At 32.9% G+C, this 24,744-nt stretch overlaps 3 protein-coding genes across 4 annotated transcripts; 1 reads left to right on the forward strand and 2 right to left on the reverse strand.

The window, feature by feature from the left end:
* The first annotated feature begins 87 nt into the window (after positions 1-87).
* LOC110702203 lies at positions 88-9,278 on the forward strand. The gene is made up of 14 exons (XM_021879896.1): positions 88-657; positions 1,423-1,722; positions 2,035-2,223; positions 3,330-3,465; positions 4,949-5,283; positions 5,416-5,545; positions 5,721-5,831; positions 6,117-6,161; positions 7,414-7,493; positions 8,176-8,272; positions 8,375-8,464; positions 8,579-8,632; positions 8,855-8,920; positions 8,993-9,278. Exons 1-14 carry the CDS (start codon positions 233-235, stop codon positions 9,143-9,145), a joined length of 2,211 nt encoding a protein of 736 aa, XP_021735588.1. The 5' UTR covers positions 88-232; the 3' UTR covers positions 9,146-9,278.
* A 1,016-nt stretch (positions 9,279-10,294) lies between these two features.
* Positions 10,295-12,820, reverse strand: LOC110702204 (nascent polypeptide-associated complex subunit beta-like). The gene is made up of 6 exons (XM_021879897.1): positions 12,664-12,820; positions 11,917-11,984; positions 11,222-11,370; positions 11,053-11,109; positions 10,887-10,925; positions 10,295-10,791 (listed from the first exon to the last, which is right to left on the reverse strand). The coding sequence occupies exons 2-6, from the start codon at positions 11,982-11,984 to the stop codon at positions 10,616-10,618; spliced, it is 489 nt and encodes a 162-aa protein (XP_021735589.1). The 5' UTR covers positions 12,664-12,820; the 3' UTR covers positions 10,295-10,615.
* An 8,416-nt stretch (positions 12,821-21,236) lies between these two features.
* Positions 21,237-24,462, reverse strand: LOC110702165 (dihydroflavonol 4-reductase-like). Of its 2 annotated transcripts, XM_021879842.1 has the most exons (7): positions 24,300-24,462; positions 24,017-24,186; positions 23,692-23,883; positions 23,430-23,589; positions 23,153-23,345; positions 22,613-22,768; positions 21,237-21,482 (listed from the first exon to the last, which is right to left on the reverse strand). In XM_021879842.1, exons 1-7 carry the CDS (start codon positions 24,415-24,417, stop codon positions 21,290-21,292), a joined length of 1,182 nt encoding a protein of 393 aa, XP_021735534.1. In that variant the 5' UTR covers positions 24,418-24,462; the 3' UTR covers positions 21,237-21,289. The 2 variants fall into 2 exon arrangements, with proteins under 2 accessions (XP_021735534.1, XP_021735535.1); XM_021879843.1 differs by lacking the exon at positions 21,237-21,482 and having other exon boundaries at positions 22,567-22,768.
* Positions 24,463-24,744: the final 282 nt, after the last annotated feature.

A 24,744-nucleotide genomic window follows, 5' to 3' on the forward strand; every position in this document is an offset into this window, starting at 1 on the left:
AAAAGTTAATACTTTCATACAAGTAAATGAGAAGTATATTCCATTTTAAATTCAAATCTGGTCAATTTTTCCAAATCGGAAATCTTACAAGTTACAAGAGTGGCATTACAATGAGAGGCCCCGGTTGCCAGCTGAAAGTGAGAGAGATAGGAAAACTGTAGAGAAGTGAGAAAATGTGAAACACTCGGTCTTCACCCTTCTCTTCTTCTTCAAATTCCATTCCAAAATTGGAATGATGCAGATTCTTTCACTTTCAATTTCACCATTACCAACTTCTTCATGTCATCTTATGTTTAACCCCACTTCTCTTTCATCATCTTCATCTTCATCTTCATCCTCTTTCAACTGCTGTCTTTCCCCTGCTTCTGTTTCTGCTTCTTCTGCACCTGAGTCTCAATCCAAGCTTCAATCACAACCTTCTCAAATTTCCAATCCGAAAAATAACAATATCAAGAAGATGAATGATGAGGGTAATAGTAATTATACCAAAAAGGGTATTTCTAAAATTCAAGTTTCAAGGCAAAAATATATCCCAGTTTCAAAATCCCAACTTCATGATGCTCTCCTCTCTTTCCTCCGTGATAATCAAGGTGGTGGAGTCGGTGGCGAAGATGATGATGATGATTCCATTGTATCCCATTTCGTCCTCCTCTCTTCGTAAGCTTCTTTATTAGATTATATGAGTAGTTTAATTGCCTTTTGATGTTTCTAAATTTTGATGAGTTTTCTAGCTATAATTTTTGCTTGCTATGAAATGGAGTATAATTGTATGTTTTCTATGATTGTGAGAAATATTAATGGAATGATTTTACACATTGAATGATGAGAAGCGCGGACAATTGGATCATTTATTCATTTCACTTGGAAGTAGTTTACTAGTGTATGCGTTCCCCAGATTTTACTTATCTAAATTCTAAACTTATCAAAATTTATTATAGGAAAACTTATTTTACTTCGTAGTTGGTAAGGAACTTATCATACCTTAATAAGGTGAACATAATGGGGCCCAAGCTGTAATTCTCCTATATTAAGTTTCTACAAAAATAAGTTTTAATCATTATAAACTAATTTGATGAATCAATGCAGTTTTAATAGGTAATAATTAGTTTCAATCAGTAACTGCATTAGCAAAAAAACAGTAGTGAATTACAGTAGTAAACACGAGTTTTAGTCAATTAATATCAATTATAATCAATAAAAATAATTTCAGTTCAGTAAAAGTCGGCTGACAGGAAGGCCTAAGTAAGTGTATTCACCCACAAAGGTACTTATTTTTTAGAGTGAATATTTGCTGACCTGATTGATTTTCCCACGATTCTGAAAATTATTTGTGAAATTAGAGGAGATTGTGGTTGTTATTCCCATAATTTGTCTAGTTTTCACTATGGCTTATAGATGTTGATATTGCTATCTTGTTTATAGGTGCTTGGACTCAATTCTTCATGCTGAGCATAAAAGCATTCTGGAGGAAATGCGAGCTGATTACCTCTCCACTCAGTCTGTGAGACATGAGGAGGATTTGGATGCATTTGGACTTGAAAGGGAAAGAGAACCTGATTCTTTTGAGGGCATTGAGTTTGTTAATGGTCGAGGGAATGGGAGTGTGAAGAGTAGTGGAGATGACACCACATATTTAGAGGAGAACCAATTGTCTTTCTTAAAAGGGCTGGACTTGATGCAAATTTTTAGTGATACTCCAAAGAATGATGACAAGAACTCCAGGTATTATAGCTAACATATCCATTTATATGATGATCATAATATAGTCTGCATTTATTTCTCCTTGAGCTAGCTTCGTACATTAAGCTACTAATAAGGGGTTATGTCCCTTTAGTTCAAGTCACAACTCACAAGGCAACAGATAGACTCACCCGGATGTGAGGCTTTGAGTGTCATTATCGAAATCCTTTTGTTAGAAATTCATGTCATTTCGATGGAGTATCAATTATGGTTATTATCTGTTCCTGCAGTTGCATGTCTGTTACTTGTAACGAAATAAACGCCACCTTCAGGCAACATGAACTTACTGTGCAGTACTTCTGAAGTGGCTACAGCGACCCGTTTCCAACGCTCTTTCATGAAGCTTCTTCAAGATGCACAATTTGAAGAGCTATCAGTGAGGGATCTGATGCTTACATCTGCATTAAACAGTGATTATCTTCTCACTTTGCCGATATATGTTGATTGGAAAAGAGCTTCTGAGTCCAAAGCAATTATATTCAGGTGCTGTTTCAGTATTAATGTTTGCATGAATACTCAAATAAAGCTCTAACTGTCAAAGCATATTACTTTAGTACATTATTTCCAAGTATCACATATAGTCAGCCTTAGGGCTTTCTCATAGACCTTTGACTCTGACATTGATTGATTGACCTACCACTTTACTACAAATAAGAAATTGTTCACAGGAAATTAGACATTTGTTTTAGTTCTTTGTAATCAAAAGTTGAGATGTTGCCAACTATGACTCATTTAGCTATCTTGTAAATGTATGAAATATTTATTTTAGGCAATGTACTTTAGTAAAAATGATTCATCTGAAGTGAAAACTAGGGTATGAGAATAGATGGGGATAGATGATTTGTCAATACGAGGTCAAACGATCAACTATGTAAAACTAAACCTATCAGACTTATATTCTATATGTTGGTTGCTACTCAGTAACACTACCTAATTTCCATTCCAATCCAATAGCTACCACATCTTATATCAGATCAAAGAAAGAACAAATTGTGTCCTTTCTTGTTAATGCTAAGCCCATTTTTTTTTGAAACACTAATATACAAGGCATCTGTTTCTTTTAGGTGTCCTTACAGTCCCCTTCTTGAGTCTTTATGTCCAATTGGTACAACTCCTATGGCTGCTCACTTGTTTGTACTACATTATTATTCCAGCTTTATTTTATATCCCAAAAACGTCAACATTCACTTAGCTTATGTCTTCTAGTTACTTGCTCCTTTTTCACTTAGCTTATTGCATTAAACTCTTTTATCGGCCCTATTGCATCATATCTGAAGACCTTTGACTGTAAGGGTGCTGCGTTAGTGAAGTGACAAGTGGTAGATTCCAGGATTAACAGAGTTCAGAGTAAATCTTATCATGATTCATCTTAATCCTATTGAATGGTAATTCTCAATCTTATTGACAGCATTGGGCTACAATTTCTGGAACCGGATGTGTGTGGTGGATGTATCTTATTTTTATTAAACTTATAGGTCTTTCCTATAAGCCCTAAAGCAAAACGAGAAAAGAATAATTTTATTTTTTTTTTAGCATGCCTTTCTTTGAATTAGAAATTTTATACATAAATAACGATTATGCATATCCAGGCGGGGCTATGGTACTGAAAAGCAGAAAGGTTTGCTCATAGTCGAAAAGCTTGATTATCTACAATCAAAGGTTTTGCAAGGAATTTTTGGCCTTGTATCAAAACCACTGCTGACTGTTGGACTTGAGATTAACAAGGTACTTTGATTTGCATTTGTACTAGTTTTATAGCTCTTTGAGACTCTTCTAGTCATCCCCCTCCCTTACTATTCACTTATAGGGCTGAGATCCAGTGGGGAATTTCTTAAAATGAGGATGTGCAAACTTTTTGTTCACTCAATATGCATATTATTTCAACTAAATGTGCATACAGTGGGGAATTTCTTAAAATGAGGATGTGCAAACTTTTTGTTCACTCAATATGCATATTATTTCAACTAAATGTGCATATTTTGATTTTCGTGCTAACAATATTTTTCGGTTTCCTGGAAAAATTAAAGTATGCACATTGTATTTGAGAAGAAAAAAAGCTTCCAATCTCATTTAACCTTATGAGTGAAGAGAGGACTGATGAAAATAAGCAAACCAATAAACAATGAATTTTATATTAACTAAGGCCTGTGGTGATCTTCAGTCAATGATGGTTGGAGTGTCTGACTAAATTGATAAGTTAAAGGAAAATTAGATGGTTCCAACCACTCAGTTGGCCTCCAAGGGTCTCATGGGGTTCGTGGGAAGCACCTAGACCACTTTCCTTTCTAGTGTAGAAATGTCAAAAATTCTCCAAAAGTGAAGGTTGTAATACATGAAATCAGACCATTTTTGGAGAATTTGGGACCCAATGTTGAAAAATCAAGTGATGGTAGGGGATGCACCCTGAAGTCGTAAAAGATTGTTTAGCAACATATACGACCACTAGTAGGTCAAGTAATGGCCTGTAGTGGCCTTAAGTCAATAACGGGTGTTCCTCTAACCGACTAAATTGATAGTTAGGATGGTTCTAATCACCTAAGTGGCCTCCCGAGATCCCTAGGGATTCATGGGAAGCACCTTATCCCGAGATCCCTAAGGCTATAATCCATGCTTTTGGACCAATTTTGAGTAAATTTTCCAAAACAAAAGTGAATGTGGAGGGTATCTCCAGGGTCATAACAATTGGTTTGGAACCATAACAAGTCTACTAATAGGTCTATAAAGTCCCTAGAATGAGTTTGGTCTATATCTTTATTTTGGAAATTTATTGTGGTGTTAGTCAAGAGATGGCTCCAATCACCAACTAGGCATCCAAAGTCCTATTAAGAAATCGGAAGTCCTTCATTGGAGTAATACCACCCACCTTTGTTAATGCATGTGTTGTTTATATGTTGGTGTTAGTGTGTTACACCACTATTACCATTGTTGATATGGATTGTTTACAATAGTTCACAGTATAGGAAATCATCAATTTCATATCTTGTTGTGTTGTATGACAATGTGCTAGTTCTCGTCTCGTCAAAAAAAAAAAAATTGCTAGTAACTGCAAAAGGCAGTTGCTTGCGTGTTATGCTTCTCGAGATTTCTAAATTCTCTAATACAATGTGCTTACTGAAATATTTAACAGAGAAGTTATGTGTGGCTTTGTTGTGTTATCTTTCATTGTTTTTCCTTCTAGATGGTCTATTAATGGAATTTCCTTCTGCAGGCCATTCAACTAGCCAGTGAGAATGAAGACATTCAGCTTTGGATCAAGAGAATCCAGCTCAAGTTCCAAGAGACTTCCCTATTCCAGCAGCCATATATTTCTAATACAACCTCAGATGATTTCCCAAAATATGACCAGAATTTAGACACGGACTTGCCTATCTGGTTGGCTGCACAAGAGGCTGTGAGTCGTTATGAAGGCTTCTTATCATCAATAGGACCTCGTAGTAGGTTACTGAGGAAGTTCCTAACGTGGGTTGGAGTTCTACCACCAACACCAGAAGTTCCATTTGAGTTTGATTCTGAAAATGTTGCTGCTACTGAGCCCCACTTAAGGTATGTCTAAGTTGAAGTCTCCCTCTTTACAGTCAAGAATGTGTGATATAGGAAGCCCTTGTTCATTATATTCTTGTTCTTATGATTTTTTCGGAGGTTACAATGACAATAACTGAAGGATTTTTCACTCAGGCCAGTGCTATTATCTAGAATCACTCTCAATGATATATGGAAACCTGCTACCAGAAAATTTTGCGAGAACAACGTATGGAAAATGTTGAGAGTTGGCTTTTCTATTATTTTCTCTCGATCAATCATACAGGTATATTACCAATCTTCAAAGTTACTTGTAGTGTCTGAAAGACTGACATTCTTGCTTCTCTACCACCAAATTAGTACTGTTCTTGTTATGCAATATTTAAACTGAACTTCTGAACTGTAGAGAGGAGCTATAGGTCAATCACCTATTAATACTATTCTGGTGTCTGTTATCCTAGGAACCTGCATTTCAGGAATTGATTTTGCTGTACACTGAGGAGACTGGAGATACAAAGATTTCTTCATTGCAATTAAAGATTTATGAGAAAATTCCTGTGCCAGATTTACCGGTAACATTTATAAGCTAGTGATGTGAACTGTTGTTTTTCATCATGCAATACACAAATTCCATCCATTTTAAATTTTGATTTTGTTGCTCTGTTTCAATATGTCTTCCCTTATATATATCTCCACTCTGTATCTAATACAGTATTCAACTAATAATACTGGTCATTAAACTATTTTTAATATGTGTTTATCAACTAGGACTGTCAAAGTAAAATGGATGGGGTATTTATTAGCTTTCTGTCTCTTTGTTCAATCTCTCTTAGCAATTTTATGATAATCTTGCGCAGGTCATTTTTCCTCACAAGAAGCTATCATTTCGCATTCTGGACACAGTAAGGACCATGCAATTTATTTTGTTAATTTGTACTAGGATTTTGTACACGTGTAGGTTCAAGCTTCTATGCATCAACATATTTTAAATTTGACTGGCATGAAGTTGTGAGTTGTGCCAGAGGGATTTGGCTCCATTGATCTTTGATTTCACTTGAAGCTATAGCCCCCAATGTCAAACAGTCAAATACTTGCCCTTTTCTGCATTTGACACATGATACCCAAAAAATAAAAAATAAAAAATAAAAAATAAAAAATAAAAAAATAAAAAAAAAATAAAAAATAAAAAATAAAAATTAAGTTGTTCAATTTTTATTTCAAAACAGTTCAAGTATCATTTCCTCTTTTCATGGATGAATTCAACAATGAAAGTTCAGAACTTCAGATTAGTTGGGCCTACTATAAGAGCACAGTAGGAATTGAAAATTTTTCTTTTTTTCTGTTACTCACTACTTTGACTCTCTTTTATAAGATGATGGTTGTTTTAGAAGTTTTGTTATCGTTGAAATATTCTACATAGGTTTTTTCTATAGATATATTTCTTTGCAAAGTTTGTTAAGATATATTTGGTCCTAAGACTCCTAACTTTAGCTACTTTTGGTGTAAGGATACCCCTTGGCCTTTCCTATCATTGATTGTATTATGCTAATGTACTCATCACAAAATTCATTCTACATTATCCTGCAATTGATGAGTTAAATCTTGATTGCCCCAATTCATATATTTATAGATATTTGTTAGGAATTGGTCAGTACTTTACCATTCAAGTATATGGATGAAACTTTAGGCGAGTATTCTCAATTGTTCCTGATGAAGTTGGCACTCCATAGTTAGCATGTGCCATGAGGTTTCTGTATCACTGTCCTTTAACATCTTAATGAAGAAGTTGGTCACTGCTTATCAGCTGGCAACAGTTATTTCCATATTGATCTAGTTCTCTCAGTATCTAGGTTATATCAGTATCCAGCCGACAAAATCATATGTGTATACGATGTGGATTTGATATAGAGATAGAATCCTTCGTTGTATATAAAACTAGGTTTGCCTAGCCAGTTGTGGGATTAGAGCCTGAAACAAGGTCCACTTGTTCCATATTCACAACTGTGAAATCTATCTGATTTTCGAATAATTTAGATTTTTTGGGTAGAGAACTGCAACTATTTGTTTCCTAAGAGCATTATAAGTTTTTTTTTTGGAAGACCTTTCGGCTGCCGTGCATAGTAAGCTATCTGATATCTGAAACTTCATTTGTAGGTACGCTTGGATGTTGCCACAATTGTGGGACTTCTGGCTTACTTCATCAATTACAGATTTGAGGATGCCTTGTCTTCTCCGTATGTTTTTTGAGCTTTTGGTATTCATTTTCTGAAGATTTCCTACTTGAACAGTAACTTTCATATCTACAAATATGCAACGCTTTTTCTGCCAGATTTTATATTTTAATAGAAAGTAGTTTTTAGCATTCCTCAAGCTCAAATAACCACGTGTTTCCTCAGTTCTTGAAGTTGAGCTTTGCAATAGAGAAGACATGTAAACGAGTGAGTTCCTGGTCAGTTGGTTAAGCCTGTTGTCCAGTTACCGGTGATAATCCTTTCCTTTTCTGGTAATGCTGAGATTGAGTCCTAATGGAATGGCTCCAGTTATGCTATATTCCTTCTAATTGCAGTATCCTTCAAGAGTCCCTATTGTTTGGGGACCAGTGGATCTCTGTACTGTCATGTGTTATTGCCTAGAACATGCTGCTTAGAACACCATATAGTCTGCAACTAACAACATAAAGTCGGCCTGATGCAAGGCCACTTATCCACACAAGTATTTTCCATGTCAAAACATATAACTCAGGCTGAGCCCCATTTGTGAAAACCTTCATCTTATCTAGGAATCCCTTTGCCTTCTCTGTATATCACTTCAAACTTATTAACTGATTTTGACCACTTTTGACCCTTATTATCTGCTTCTGTTACAATGTTACATACCATCAGTAAGCTCTTGAGCCCTGTATAACTTCATTCTCAGGTCAGATTTACTGCTGGATGTCATTGCTGTGAGCGCTCTCATCATTTTTGTTACACGTGTAGCACTTGGATACAAACAGACACGGGATAGATATGAGGTAAGAATGCCAAGTTGCTCTTTGTTAGTTTCAGATAGAGGGAAAAAACTTGCCTAATCAAGCGCCCTCCCTTCTAATATATTTTTACTTTCTTTTAAACAGCTTCTGGTCAACAGGGCGTTGTATGAAAAAACTTTGGCTAGTGGATTTGGATCTGTTTATTTTCTCCTAGATGCTTCAGAACAACAGCAAGTGAGCAGATACAATTTTTTCATGATACATGTCCATTATTATTCTTTTAGAACACTAAAAATGCTTATTAGTTTGATAAACTTGACATCTTTTCTTATTGCTAATTATGCACAGTACAAGGAATGCGTTTTGGCCTATGGAATCCTGCTCAAAGCGGAAAAAAACCAGGTCCTCCCTTTCATTAGTTCCACTTGTGCACCTTATTGTCCCTGCTCAGTGCGCGTTATTGAATACATACCACTTGACTGTCACTGACAACTTATAACTGAAATGTTTTATTTGACCTAATGATATTTCACATTTGTTAGCATTGCTCATAACAAAGTGCCTATTCTAACTCACTAGTTCTTAAATTAGTTAGGACTTACTAGAAATGACTTTGAACTGCAGTTTCCTACTCGCTCATCCCTCGGAGAAGAGTGTGAGAGATTTTTGTACAGCAAGTTCAAAGAGAAGGTATAAACTGAATTGAGTGCCTATTCTTCTTTAACATTTGACTGTTATTACATTATGAGCAAACTGTTGCAGGTAAAGATGCCAATTGACAAAGCTGTAGAAATGCTGATAAATTTTGGTCTCATAGTCGAAAAGAAAATCAATGGCCATAATGTGTTGCAAGTTATTCCGTGCTCCACGGCATATGATGTGCTAAGGAAACGTTGGGATTGCCTGTTGCTATAGGTTTTGTCTGTAAGGCTTAATTTTGTAGAATTTTATGCACAGGTTGAAATCTTGTATACTTAGTTACTCTACGAACATCATTATTATATACGAAGTATTATATAACTGAGCTAACATAGTATTTTATCATTTGCATTTTGTGTTAATTTGAATTTTAGATTCGTCTTCATTCTACCAACAATATGAGAAAATACAAGTTAATCACCAATTATTATTTTTTTTTTGACACAAAGTTAATCACCATGTTGGTTTATCCTGTGGCATTGTTGTAACTATATATTTGACCTAAAATGGGGTAAAACCGATATTGATGTTAGCAGTTTCTGTTGTTTTAGCCAATTTTTTTGCCAAGATAAACTCATTTTGTTTGACAGCTCTCCAACCAAATAATCTAAATTTATTTTATTCAAAAAAAAAACTTCTAAATTAATTACTCCCTCCAAAATCTAGTCCCAAAATGATCATTCCATTTGCATTAAAATACTCTCTAATTTACAACAATATTTGTGTAAAGTTAGCTTTCCCATGTAAATTTTGATTTCCATATACTTTTGTTATTTTCTTTCTCTACTTTTTTGCAACCCCAATGTGAATTTCACTTTCCAATACACTTTTACTACTTCTTTACTTTCTTAATTCTCCTGAATTTTGCCAATAAGGATCATTCTATTAACTCTTTTTTAATACCCCTATTTCAAAATAAGTGTACGTACTTGTTAGAATTGATTCTGTCAAAAAATGAACTGCTATATTATATTACTATCCCTCATTGAATAGGACTACAGCTGCTCAATGTAAATGAACTTTTGGGCTGGGTGATGGCTAAGGAAGCAACACAATCAGCATTTACACCTAAGATCCTAGCCAAACCATGAGTTCTGATTGACCAAGTTTAGCTCAATTTCTGATTGACCATGTTTAAAACAGCACGAGACCGTTCCAAAAACCCCTTTCTGTTTAGGCTTGTTGATACAAGATGAAGTAAAACTCCTTGCATTAAAGGTTGAAATTTTACCAAACAAAAGTTACCATACTAAGCAACTCAGCTTCATTTACCACAAGATTTCAAATCTAAATAAATCAATATTTAAGAGAAGGAAGAGTCCCAAGATTCCAATCCAAATAAATCAAAATTTATGAGAAGACAAAAGTCGAAATCTACTCGGAGAGCAGCATAATCATATTTTTCACATAGAAGTTAGGAGCCAACAAAGTTCTCTTTAGCCAGGCAAAGATAAGAATCACTTCAGATTTGTAACAAGAAAGGACATTCAAAATCATTGCTATAGAGCTGCGGATGAAACTCAATCTGGCTTGGTAAAACTAACTTGCCTCCAGTCACAATACACATTGCTTAACTAATTGTTTGAAGGAGATTCAGCAAAATTGCTAAATTAAACAAAAAGGGGGGCAAGAGGAAGCAGAAATATTTTTTTAAAAATAAAACGGGACACAAAATCATCTAACAGATCAAGACTTCTGCTCTTCCTCTGCAGTTGCTTCAAAGGTCTCACCAGCAACAAGCTCTGGAACCTCATCATCGTCATCCTCAGCAACATTGGCTCCAGCTCCATCGGCATTAGCACCAGGTGCCCTGTTCTGGAACTGCTCGGCCAGCTTTCTCAAATTGTCCAAGTTATCAGGTCCTGAGATATCAGAGCATGGGTATTAGAAAATAAACTAAGTAGATTAGTAGAAGAGAACAATCTTCAGGAAAAGGATAGAACTGTTAATCACTTACCCAATTGATTGATGATTCCAGGAAGGATATCTTGCAATTCTGATAGACAAAAGCAACTCAATCAGTTAGAAAGCCAGGTAACTTGTATTTACTTGTAATAAAAAAAATGGATGAAATTCAACAAGCGAAGATATGACATTAAAACACAGGAAAGAAAGGTTCATACTCTTGGTTTGTGGTGTACCACTTACAACCCAGGTATTAGCGGCAATCGATGCTTGAACTGTGAAAGAAAAAGAATAAACATATCAGCAAAAGGAACAAATAATAGACCAACAAGTTGACCGTATCAACAAATTCTTAATACATATGCTTCATCAAACAGCTCGACTAACCTTTAGGGTTAATAAACTGTATAACTTGATCATCCTTGAAGATATTCACTTCCTCGATTTGAGGGATAGCGTTCACACCTATTCTTTTCAAGGTGCTCTGCAACCTTTTGTCATCTGTGGTGGTAGTTTTGTGGACGGCCTTCTTCTTTCTGTAATCACCAACACATATAATCTTAGAAAGAATTTGAATGTGATCTATCCATACATGAAAGATAATTAGCAGAAAAAGGGCCCAAAAGGCTAACAAACAAGTTAATTCACATTAAACAGAATCATTGGGAATTCACAGTTCGCAAAACTACGACATCCCACAAAGTATGTTAACATCCTAATCATGACTTGAAATGACATTTTATCCACAATTCCAACTGACTCAGACATGTAACTCTCCAAAGCCCACAAGAAAAACTCAGTAATGAAGGCAGCAAAGAGCTGGGATAAACGATAAAAAGCCATGAACGAAGACGAGTTCAGCGCTACACCAACAGAACAAATGAATAATAATGACATATACACACACGATTAATCACCCAACTAGGTTTCTTATCCAAGTGATGTATGCAGATTGCAGAGTTATTAGTCTTGAATGGAATTTCTACAACACATCATTAATATCAGTCATTTCTATAACTACTGACACATCTAAACCCAATTCCCAGCTATGATTCAGCAGCAAGCTAAAGTAAAACTCATACCTTCTCACGCTACCCTTTCCACCAGTGCGAACCGCACCGGCCATCTTCTTGAGCTTCTCGACATTCATCTAAAGAAAGAAGCAATAAATAAGCTACAATAATCAACTGATAATTAAAGCTCACAATTCATTTATCATCTAATAAAAACCCTAACTTTCTTTAGGCAGCCAATATTTCGCAATCCAAGCTACTTAGCAAATCAATTTCACATAACACTGTTACCCAAAAAAGATATTAAATCAACATACAGCAATCGAAACACCGAACCTCAACAAAAACACGCAATAATCTCAATTTACAGACAAATCTAACCAACATTTCAAAATGGTGTATACAATTTGTGCTTTAAACATTAAATTACCCAAGAAATGTAGCTAAAAATGCCTAAAAACATCACAATATCAAAACTCAGGGCATTTTTTATGCACATCAATTCTGTAAATCCAATGAAGACTCTATAAAACAAAAAAGACCATACGTGCAGATTAAAATAACACAACAACACAACGAAAAACCCTAATCAAATAAATCCACCATTAAAGCCATCCAATAAACAACATACACATTAATAAACCTCACTCAAAAACACAAAACCCTAAAAATCAACAAATTACTAATAAAACATGATAAACCCTAAAAATCAACAAAGCAATATACAGATTCAATAAAAACCCTAAACCTACAAAAACAAATCGATGAAATGGTACAAAAATGAGAATAAGGAAATGAATGAATGAAGAAATATACCTTAAAGAAGATGAAGAAATGGGGATGAGAGGAGAGAGAAAGAGGTGGACGGCGGTTGCCGCTGAGCAAAGGACTAGGGTCGAGGAGAGAGAAAATGAGGAAAAATGGGGTTTAAAGAAAGGAGTGAGTGTGAGGCTATTTCTACTTATCTCATAATCCTCTTCATTTTATATCTCTCTTTCTCATCCTACGGTTCATATTTACTCCCATTTTACTCTTCTTTTCTGTTTTGGTCAGCCCAAGGCCCATTTTTGTTTCTGGCCCAGATATAATTGATAACTGATTCATAGCCCATATACTTTTCTAAAAAAAAAAATTAATAATAATAAAAGTTTTTAAAGTCGTTTATAATTGCTTGTGAAGTTGTGATATCATGGCTAGCTACTCCATAATTTTTGCAAAACATTTTAGGTATCTTTAATGATAAAGTGTTATAAAGTATAAACTAGTTATTGGTGCGGGTGATGCCCCGACTCAATTAAATGTACAATATGCCACCTAAAAAATATACCTTCAGTGTAAGACATGAGAATAATTGAAACTTACTACATTCATAGTAAAAATGAGAAATGTAAATTTCAAGCAGTTACCTATAAAAGTAATTGAAACTGTATTGCCTGTATATTATGAATGAGAATTATAAATTATAGGCACATACTAAAAACTCAAGCCAATACAAAGATAGAGGAAAAAAGTACAAAAAAAAAAAAAACTTTTGTTATACAATTTCTTTTAATAGACGTATGTGTTAGATAAACAAAAGAATAAGATTACCATCTAAATTTTATTCATTTTACGTTACAAAATCAAATAATAAATAATGAAATATTACTCCGTAAAATTGCTTGATGCATATTGAATCTAGAATACGAGTATCCAATGAATCAACATTGGTGCGTGCAATTAATTATTTGCTAATTAGATTTTATTATTGTATACTTATTAAGGAGTTAATATGGAAAAAAATAAATAGAGAGGTTATGTAATTAAATATGAAAAGTTTTTCATTAAACTAAACATTATATAGAGAGATTACGCATATGAAAAGTTTTTTAAGTAGATTTAACATTATTAGCCTTCATGGCATGCCTTAGATTTTTATAAGAATGCTTAATGTGTGTCATATCATGTTGACATAAGGACGCCACATGTCATCATAACATGTAATCCTTGGGTTGAATTATCAAGCAATACTCCGTTTTTGAAATTAGTGGCAATTGAAATAATGAATTGAAATGTAACTCAGTATTCAATCATAATAATAAATACTATGTTAATAATTTCACAAAGTTCCATATGTGGCTGGTCACACTATGTAGCTAAGGGTACTTATTCAAGGGTTACTCGGTCGGTCAGGGGTTATTCAGGCAGGGGTTACTTGGTCAGAGGTTCCTCGGTCGATAAGGGGTTACTTAATCAGTATTTTAGTGTGTGTCAGTCGGCCACACAGTGTAACCAGCCACACAGAAAACGCGCTGTAATACTTTAGTATCTTGGCAAATTAATGATTATACAAACCAAAAAAACACAGAGGGAGATAGAGGATTTAAGGCATCTTAATTATTTTTTTGGGTGCAAAAGAAGGCAAAGCCCAAACTACAAACAAGAAATTAAACTACAAAACGGGAGTGGTGACTCCTAAAACATTCTCCCGAAGAAGATCCTTTAATTTATTATATTCCTAAAATTTAAGGTGATAAAAAAAAACTTAATTTGGGATGTTAATTTAAGTGTTAAAATATTTGTATTATCTATGTAAATAATCTTTATTTTATATTTTAAGTAATTTCAGATATCTAATAACCTAGTATTTTATAATCATCAATATACATACATACAATACAATACAATACAATAATACTAAAATAGACACCAAGAATGACACATGTCCCTTTCTGACGCTGTTTCTTCCCTCCAAAATCTCCCTCCCTTTTTTCTTTTCCTTTTTTTTTAACTAATGCCACCTACTATAATTTATGCACAAAATGACAAAACATTCACAAATTATATAATTGTGATAATTTTGATTCACATACTTTTCATATCTGTAATAATATATTTTCCATATTTATAACTTTATATCTTATAAATATTACTCCATATGTCATTAAAAAAAAAAAAAAAAAAAAAAAAAAACTATTGTAAAACTAACTGAAGGCGGTGGTAATTAAGAGAGTATTTGGTGTCTTTGTTAAATACAGATATAAATTTCAAATTATGTTGTTTATATATAATTTTTTTTAAAAAAAAACTACAACTCTCTCTCTCTCTCTCTCTTTTCTTTCTTTTTTTTTTTCTAATTATTGTATACCTATGTAATTAAAGGTTGTAATTGCTATCTAATGAAAAAAGCAGGAAAAAAAATATTAATTTAAATTAATTTGTACCCATAACAAAGACATTAATTTATTAATGCATTAGACTTTATACAAAATACATAATTTAGGGATTATGGGGTTAATACCCGTACCATATACTCACATATCTTTTGTCCCTTTTTTTATTGACACCCATTGACTGATAAAACATTTAATACAAATTAACTAATTATTTTATATTACTTTGTTATAATTATAATCAATCTTTTTAATTAATAGTTACTGAATACTATAGATTGATTATATAATGGAATGAATATTTGACAAAAAAAAAAAAAAAAGTCGAAACATATGTAATTTCTATTCGCTTTTAGTAAAGATAAATTGGAGATTCGAAGGAATAATATATGATGTATTTTCCTATTTAAAGATATGAAATAATATATATAATATATGAAATATATTTTCCTATTTTATACAAGAATGTGAATATTTTGAAATATTTTCTGTAATAATATAAATGGTATGAATCTTTTTTATTGTATAAAAAAATATGGTGTTCAAATAGGAAGGTTATATTATAATACTATGCTAAATATAATTCTAAGAAGTTTTGACAAAAAGAAATAAAAATAAAAAGGGTTTAGTAGGGAAAAAACAGCACCAGAAAGTGACACATGTCATTCCTGGTGTCTGTTTTAGTATTATGTTATTAATTGGAGCAAATAAAAAAAAAAACATTAGTAAACGGTGTTTATAAAAGGTGTTTATTACTAAAAAAAAAATACTAGGTTGCAAGTAAGAAAATTTGAGTGACAAGTATTAATCACTTTGTATGGGAAACTAGATAACAAAAGTCAAATGAAATTATATACTCCATTATATTGCATGTACATTTATAGAAGCGCAAATCTATTACATATTATTACAAGCAAAATTAAAAATGATACAAATTCTTAAATGGACCTGGTTCACACTAATTTATTGTGGACCACTAACATTAGAGAAAGTAGGGTTGTTTTATTAAATAAAAAAAGGGTCACTATAATTAAAAAAAAGGTCACTATATTGAAATAAAAATTTATTTTGGTAATATATATGCCTAAGTGGTTATTTTTGTAATGAAATATTTTATATACTGATCAATATGAATAATAAAGGCCACTATGTTAAAATTAGGGTAATAGCGTCATATTTCAAGTTCACAATATTATTAAACGTTGTAGTAGTTTTAATAAAGGTTACTAGGTTAAAAATAAGGTTACTATGTTAAAAATAATGGTCACTATATTCAATATAATGTCAGTTGCGTGTGTATAGACCTCGGGTCCACAATAATATTATTGTGGACCAGGTCCACGCAAGTCTTTTTGTAAAAATGATGCTTGGCAACGTATTATTATGAATTTCCCCTCCAAATTTACTTGCTTAAAAAATATTTTATTGTTATAGAAAAAGAAGGTTTGTATCTAATTTATGACATTCACTTTATATAAAATCTTAAGTAAAGTTCCAAAAATATCAAATTGCCTATTAAAATTATTTAATATTTTTTTTATTTTTCTATTTTAATATTGTAAATTTTATTCATACTTTTTAATATTTGGTGAGTCAATTATTATATTTTATATACCTTCCTTTGTAAAGTTATTTTCATTATAATTATTTAACAACCGTGCATTATTGCACGGGACTTAACCTAAGTCAGTTCCCAAATAAAACTAAAAGGAGAAGAGCGAGAGGTAACCTTAACAATATTTGTCATAGGAACCTTACATGTCATCATTTTTGTGGATCTAATTAATGCATGGTTCTTACTATTTAATTTTAATTATGTATAACTAATGAAACTATAAAGCTAATGTCTAGAATATACACATTGACAAAAATCTAAGAAGTTCATGGTATTATATATCAATATGTGCATACGAGTAAGAAAATACAATTGAATAATGTGATTACCGATATTTTGTTTATGCCTATTTTACAAGGTTAAAACGTTACAAGTGTAACAATCTAGAGAAATTATTCTTTACAAATATTACAAGTCCTATCATTAGGAGCTCTTTGCGGTATTCAAAAATTACAACTTTCTTTCATTCATAATGTGAGTACGATTAATCTTTTACGTTATACTAAGGTGGCTAATGTAATACCCCGAATTTTGGAAAAATATTTTAATAATTTCTTGAATTATTTAATTTGGAGCCAAAATGAATTTTAAATTTTGGCGCCAAATATAAGTATTTAATCATTTGAATAATTATTTATTTTCGGATTTTTAAATTAATAATATTGGTTTAATTATCTTTTATAGGTTAGTCCATATTTTATTTAATATGTATGTTGTTATCTTAGAAATTTCAAGAGTTTTAAAGATAATACCTAATATACATTATGATTAACAACTAATTTTAGTTTTGATATTATCTAAAATATTTATATATTTGTATAATAACTTGATTTAAGTATCAAATTCAATTATTTTATTCATTTAAATATGATTTTCGTTTTTTATATTTAAAAAAAAAGAAAAAAAAAACTAAATTTTTACGTGGAGCTAGCCAAACCATGGAATGATTTTATGATAAACATATTTTCTTAACCTCTAGCCTTCTTCTTCATTATCCTATTTTGCTTCCTATCATCATTCTTCCAACCATATGTATATCTATCTAAATTTCTTTTCATCTTTTAACCCAACTACTAACCTAGACTCAATTTGATCCAAGTACCTTAACAAACCCCAAAATTTATCATATTTCTAGTAACCGTATCATACCTTCAACTTTATCTTTTCCACCCTCTAAACACTATAAATAGACCCTCAATTCTTCACAAATTCCTCACACCAAAAATTAGATAACTCCCTTATCTATTTCTCAAACTCACGATCATCTCCTTCTCCCTCTGTTTCTTTCTTTCATGCTTAAAACCAACATAACAACCACAACTATTGCTGCCGCCTAACACTTATTGCCGTACTACATTAAGGTGTAGTAGCACTTTGTTTCTTTCACCCTCCTTTTGCCGCAAGCAACTAAAAAAAAAAAAAACTTGCTTCCTTTTATCTTATTATCATTATGAGTATCATTGCTAATTTTATTAATTTATTATGCTAGTGCTATTTCAATACTAACGTGATGATTTTGGTACTATAAATTATTAAAGTTTTGATTTAATAAGGTTAAAGGTTTCGGTAGTTCATGCACAAATAGGGTATTATTTATAGTTTTGTGTTTATTTTGTTAACCTTATATTAATTAAGGTTATTTTAATTGTGTAGGAGGAGTCCCTCGATCGTGGTCAAGTTTAGTGACCCACTACTAGAAAACAACCAATCAACGACGGAAAAAATCCGTCGAAAAACCCTGAAATTCCGCCGGAAAGCACCGTCGCATTACATTTTGTAGGAATTTCTCGATATTCCGAGGGAAATTCCGTCGGAAAGGTCCATTCCGACAGAATTTCCGACGGATTATGTTCTGTCGGAGTCAAGTTTGACTTATTTGGGAAGTCCATCGCAAGTTTCCGACAGAAAAATCCGTCGCAACAAGCCAAGCTTCTCGGAATCTATTACCTTCCGACGGAAATTTCCGTCGGAAAATTAATAGAAAAAAATAATAAAAAACAAAGCCCCACCCACCACCAGCCCACCCCCTGCCCATATCCCTACTAGCCCACCCCCCTACCCTCAACCCACCAGGCCCACCACCCTAAACCACCACCTTAACCCACCTAACCTTACCCCACCAGATCCACCACCTTAACCCACCGTCAATAACCCGCTTAACCCCACAAGACCCACCACCTTAACCCTAACCAACCATCTTCACCCACCCACCAAAACCCCTAACCCTAACATCTCAGCCAAAAAAAAAAACAAAAAAAAAAAAAAAACAGAAGCAACTATTCAAAATTAAATAAACAGCTCTAAAATCAACAAAAAATTAGAATTTTAACAAAAACAAATTATACTATACAATTATTTCAAATATTTTAACTTAAATATACAATTATTTCAAAAAAAAAAAAGTTATACATTGAAAATTTGAACAAAATAAAACTAGATCTAATTCTAACCAAAATTAAATGTAGATCTAGAATGATATGTTGACAGTGCGGCTGAATGTGACGCGGCGGCGCTGGAGGTGACGCGACGGCTGTACGGTGTTGTTGATGTTGTTCTTGCGCGACCTTGGTGTTGTCGGTGGTTGTTGCGGTGGTGGTGTTATTGATGATGTTGGTAGTTGTGTTATTGATGATGTTGGTGTTATTGATGATGTTGGCTGGCTGGAGGTGAAGAACACAGAAGGGGAAAGAGAGAAAGAGAAGAGGAAAGAGGAGAAAAGAGAGAAAGAGAAGAGGAAAGAGGAGAGGGGAGAAAGGAGAGGAGAGGAGAGAGAAACGAGAGAAAGAGGGGAAAGAGTGGCGGAGAGAGAGGAGAGTGAAATGACAAAATGCAAGGGGGGGTAGTTCCGTGTGTTAGGGTTAGGATTTTTTTTTTGTTTTTTTTTGTAAAAAAAATCAAAATTCCGTCGGAAGCTTTCCGACGGAATTAAAATCCGTCTGAAAGTATTTATTTTCCTACGGATTTTCCCTCGGAAATTAAATATTTTCCGATGGAATTAAATTCCGTCGGAAATTTCTGACGGAAACCCATATCGGTCGGAAAGTTCCGACGGAATATAAATTCATCGGAAATTTCGTTTTTTTCGTCGGATTTTGTGTCCGTCGGAACACATCCGTTGGAAATGGACCTTTTTCTAGTAGTGGATCGTACCTTAATTGTTCAAGGTACGTATAGGTGGCTAGGTCCTTGATACAAGTTTGAATGCATGTTTTGGTAAAGGTTTATTTTAATGATTGTTCGAATAAATGTTGCGTATGGAAGATTTAAGTTAATGGTTTTCATGTTGAGTTAAAATATAAATTTTACGGTTTAAAGGTTTGATCTTTAAAAGTGTAGTTTAACTTAATAAAAGTTGTTTATGGATCACTGAATTTCAAGCTATTGAATTAAAAGAATTAATTTAAACTTGTAGCTCATTATGAGCCTAAGTATTTATTATTTTAACTGTCCCTTTACCCGGGACTGGTTAAGTAAGACCATGAGCTTTGTATGATTTGGTCTTTCCTCGAGTATAGTTTAACTTGCTTGGGGTGTGTGCACACTTAGGTGAGGAAAATTGATTTTGGAAATTCGTCTAAAAATTGGAAATCTATTGGTTTGGAAAGTTTCTATTAATGGACGTTACTACTTTTGAAAGGTTTAAATTTGGAAAATCTAATTTTGGAAAGTGACCTTTGGCAAGTTTGAATTGGAATAATTATTTTGTAAGCATGTTTGTCTAATAAAAGCATTTACATGCCTTGCACTTATATGTACTTAGCGTTTTTGCTAATACGTTTTCCTTATTTTTTTGGTTCGCTCTGTTTACCATTATTGGTAAACAGTTTTGATTTAAGGTGTGGAGTTGATCGTGCGCATACTTGAGTCAGGATTGGGATCACCTAGTGACCTAGCTAGGAATTTACTCATTCATGAGTCAGACATGTTTTTATTTGGAGTATTTTCGAACTATATATTATGGTTATTATAATATTAATAAAAGTTAGTTACTTTCCGCTGCCATCTTTAGTAGTTAAGTAAGCCTTACGTTTTCACGTGGCGGTAATACGCCCAAGTCTATCTCTATGATATTTTATACGTATAAATATAGTATTTACGTAGAGGGAGATTTGGGGTGTTACAGCTAACATGCGTGATGCACACGCCATATCTAGTCATGTTTAGATAACCATTATTTCAGTTGTTGGCTAAATAAATGAGGTAAAATATGTAAACAAATATTTTTAGGGTATAAATGTTCACACACTATTTTTAAGAACATTATTGTTCAAATACAATTCATAAAACTTAAATCATTAAATCACACACACAAAAAAAAGCTTAGATTCAATTAACATCATATTAATAGGGTCATATAAGTAAACAAACATTTTAAGAATATAATTATCTCACAATATTTATGAGTGTTTTCTAATACTTTTAAAAAGGTAGAGATACTCAAAAAATTATACAATATAATTATTTACATTTAATATGCGCGTTCGATTCTAAAAAGACAATTATGTGAGGTCGAAGGAGATAATTTGTCACCAAACGTAATTGGAGGCAGAAATTGGCTATCTTCAATATCAAGATTGTTTATCAACGTCGACTAACTAATTAAACAATAAATAACAGAATATAATACTTATAGAAGTATATATATTTTCTCAAACCAGAAATTAGCTCGATCAAGTTAATGAATCTTAAAACTTGATAAACTATAACCAAAAAAGTGAGTGCAGGTATATAATAGCGAGCATAGGTATATAAACAATACATGCACCAACCATCCAACCATAACGTTATAATATTGAGAGATTCGTCTTTCGGCCTTTCTGAGCATAGTAAAGAGAACTTCCATACATACAGAGAACAAACAAATATGAAGAAAGAGGATCTTCTTGGCGAATACCATACTGAGGCTGAAAAGCCGGTGAAGGATTTCCGTTGACCAGCACTTGGTAAGAAACTGTCGAAACACGCTGGTGGATGATGTGAATCCAGTAAGATGAGAAACCAAAAACCTGCAATAACCGAAATTGAAAAAATCTCAACGAATCCTATCATAAGCTTTGTTCATGTCCAACTTAATGGCTGCAAAATTTTTTTACCTAAAATTTATGTAAGCAATAGTTATAAGTTATAACTTACTATTAAAAGCAAAAAATGTAAATTTTTCTAATAAAGTAAGAGTACATGAACTAAAACTTTATAATAGACCAAATGCATACAATTTACTTTGAGTGCAATATAAAAAAATTATACAAACAAGCACTTTTTTTTTTTGAAACCTACAAACAAACACTTTAATTTATCTATAATAACTTTTCTTCTTTAATCCTTACTTCCTTAGTAGCTCAAACACTTGACTTAACAAGTTGATAATAAATCCATAAGCTAGCTAGTGGAAAAACTTGTTGGATGAATACACATCAATTGTCATAATATATCTTTCTAGACTCCATTGCTAATCGAATAAACATCTATATCTATAATTTTCTATATTAAAAAGCGTTCCTTATACAAAAAGTGTTTCTAATACAGAATATGTGTCATGTATTATTCTGTTCTCTAAAACGTGCCACGTCATCAACATGTGCCACCCGTTACCCCTTTAAGCACTATAAAAAAAGAGTTGGACTCCTCACTAACAAGTACGTACTGTGTATTACGTTACATGCATGTTTTGCCACTTTAGCTATTTGTATATTGTGCATTTTTACTTAACAAAATTATAGTTAACTTGGACAAGATATAAATTTTCTATTAAATAGTCAATAGTTGAATATCTTTTAATCATAACATACAAAATATTGAATATGGTTCTCCTATCTGAAAAAACAATCGAACGTCATTATTAAATTAAACAGGTACAACTAGCAACTCGGGGCATCGCCCGCGCGAGCCACACACTAATTTTAGTTTAATTTGCGAAATCCATGCTTAATGATGGTATTAATTCAAGATTTTCTAGCTAGCTCTCATAATTAATTTAATTTAATTCTCATAATTTTCATTTTGAAAGGAAGGAGGGAGAAGTCCCTTTGTTCTGCAAGTCTCTACAGCTCCTTTGTACATGTCCTTCAATCCGTACTTGAATTTGAAATTTAGTCCCATAAGCTTTTCAGAAGAAAAATGCACACATTCCATATCTTCTTCAAAATCCTTAAATCTGTCCAATAGTTCATTGAATAAGTTAAAAAATTGAAGGATCATTCAAATAAAAATATATTAGGAGAACAAGTTTATCTCCCTTCAAACCTAGTAAAATATGGAGTAGAAGTTTAGAGAACTACAACCAAAACATACTTTTTTTTAGCTAGGTCAATTGAAATATTCTTGTTCACATTGCAGTTTAAGCCTTGAATTCAATTTTAAATTATTAGCTAGTGACAATGAGACCTTAATTAGAAACGACCTCTCACAGTTCAATTTAGCTCATAACAACAATGAATTTTTTTGAAAGTGGGGTAGAAAGGGCAGAGAGAATACTGCTCCTTAAAACCCTAGAGATAAAACGTGTTACATTACATCATAAGGAGTAATTGCTACATACTTGGTGGGTATATTGTACTCTGGATACTCCTCCCTCAACATTTTTCCAATATCATAGATGGTAGCATCACAAGCAGAAGCTATGTAACGGCCCTCGGCCTTAGGATGTTCATACAAGTATATATGAGCCATACAAAGGTCATCCAAATGCACAAATTGACCTTGCTTAATGATTGAATAATGAGCTTCATTTCCTACAAATTATGTCAAACCACAATTATTTAATGGCACAAAAATACATGATTAATTATCTAATAATCTAGCAAATTAGTACTTACTTGTAATGGGAGATAACGCAGTTATTAGACTAGGTGGCATTGTTGGAGTTATAAAAGGTCCAACTACCAAAGGTGGAATAATACTGATAAAATCAAGATTATTCTCAGCAGCAAATTTCCATGCAGCTTTTTCTGCTAGTGTTTTAGATACAAAATACATCTGAAATCATATAATAAAACCATGTTATAAAGTAAATAAATAAAAATCTTGAAAAGTTTGGAATTAATTTGTATTATCGATAATAATTACTCTGTTAATTACCCATCCGGTCATCTTCTTAGAGCGGCAAAATTCCATGTCACTCCAACAAGTTTCATCATAAACAGGTTTTTGGATTTCTTCTACATTGACAGTTCCTGCAGATGATGTGAAAACCAATCTCCGAATTTTCGCCTTGATGCATGATTTCATTATGTCTAACATGCCGTTTATGGTAGGCTTAATTACCTCATTCTGTAACCAAAATAACACCCAAACCATTAGAAACTAAACATAACATGTAATAAACACAATTTTATAAGTGTCAACTCGAAGTTCTTAGGTAAAAGTTGTAGTATGATTTAAATAGGGGGGCTGATTAATTAACCTCAGGATCATTGGAATCAAAGTCCATAGGGGTGGCAACATGAAAGGTGCCGGTGCAACCATTAATGGCTTCGTCGAAGCTTCCTTCTTCATTAAGGTCTGCTTTCCATAGTGTCAAGTGAGTCGTTGCGTTTGGCAAATCCAACAAATGCTGTACTTTTTTCATGTTACCTGCAAAATTATTTTCAAGACAAACCATAAATTTAGTAAGTGTATAATCTATACAAATATATTTGCATGTAGGAATAACACTAGTAACTTAGTAGTATAGCTAGTAAAAAGACCAGGGTCTCGAACAGTAGCTCGGACGATGTAGCCATGCTCGAGGAGCCTTTTGATAAGCCATGAACCTATGAACCCAGCTGCACCAGTAACACAAACAATTTCTCCTTGGACAACCATTTTGAATTATATAGTACAAGTTTATTGTTTGATGTTATATTTTGGCTTTGGAAGTTTTGGGCAGTGACATATTTTACATGTTACTTTGGTTTATATATAATTACTACGTGAGTGCTCATTGTACGGATCATATGCCATATTATATTAGGATCATTTTATTGCATAGTTTTTTTTAGATAGAGATTAAGGTTGAAATAATTTTAGGGTATAATAATGGTAGGTGAAGAATGGAAGATAACAAGCAAGGTAGGTTGAGGAATCTCGTGATCAAGTAGCTAGATAGGATAATTAGGTCAATATTAAACCAACGGTAGAGGCATAAGCTAA

Source organism: Chenopodium quinoa, unplaced genomic scaffold (genome assembly GCF_001683475.1).
Source record: "Chenopodium quinoa cultivar QQ74 unplaced genomic scaffold, ASM168347v1, whole genome shotgun sequence".
Lineage (NCBI taxonomy): Eukaryota > Viridiplantae > Streptophyta > Magnoliopsida > Caryophyllales > Amaranthaceae > Chenopodium > Chenopodium quinoa.

Coding starts and splice junctions, on each gene's coding strand:
- LOC110702203 (XM_021879896.1), top strand. CDS start 233: ATGATGCAGATTCTTTCACTTTCAATTTCACCATTACCAACTTCTTCA. Junction 1,723..2,034: donor AATGATGACAAGAACTCCAG/GTATTATAGCTA, acceptor CTTACTGTGCAG/TACTTCTGAAGTGGCTACAG. Junction 8,465..8,578: donor ATGCTTCAGAACAACAGCAA/GTGAGCAGATAC, acceptor AATTATGCACAG/TACAAGGAATGCGTTTTGGC.
- LOC110702204 (XM_021879897.1), bottom strand. CDS start 11,984: ATGAATGTCGAGAAGCTCAAGAAGATGGCCGGTGCGGTTCGCACTGGT. Junction 11,110..11,221: donor ACAGTTTATTAACCCTAAAG/GTTAGTCGAGCT, acceptor TTTCTTTCACAG/TTCAAGCATCGATTGCCGCT. Junction 10,792..10,886: donor TGGAATCATCAATCAATTGG/GTAAGTGATTAA, acceptor CTGATATCTCAG/GACCTGATAACTTGGACAAT.
- LOC110702165 (XM_021879842.1), bottom strand. CDS start 24,417: ATGGTTGTCCAAGGAGAAATTGTTTGTGTTACTGGTGCAGCTGGGTTC. Junction 24,187..24,299: donor AGCTACTGTTCGAGACCCTG/GTCTTTTTACTA, acceptor ATAATTTTGCAG/GTAACATGAAAAAAGTACAG. Junction 23,590..23,691: donor CTAAGAAGATGACCGGATGG/GTAATTAACAGA, acceptor ATATGATTTCAG/ATGTATTTTGTATCTAAAAC.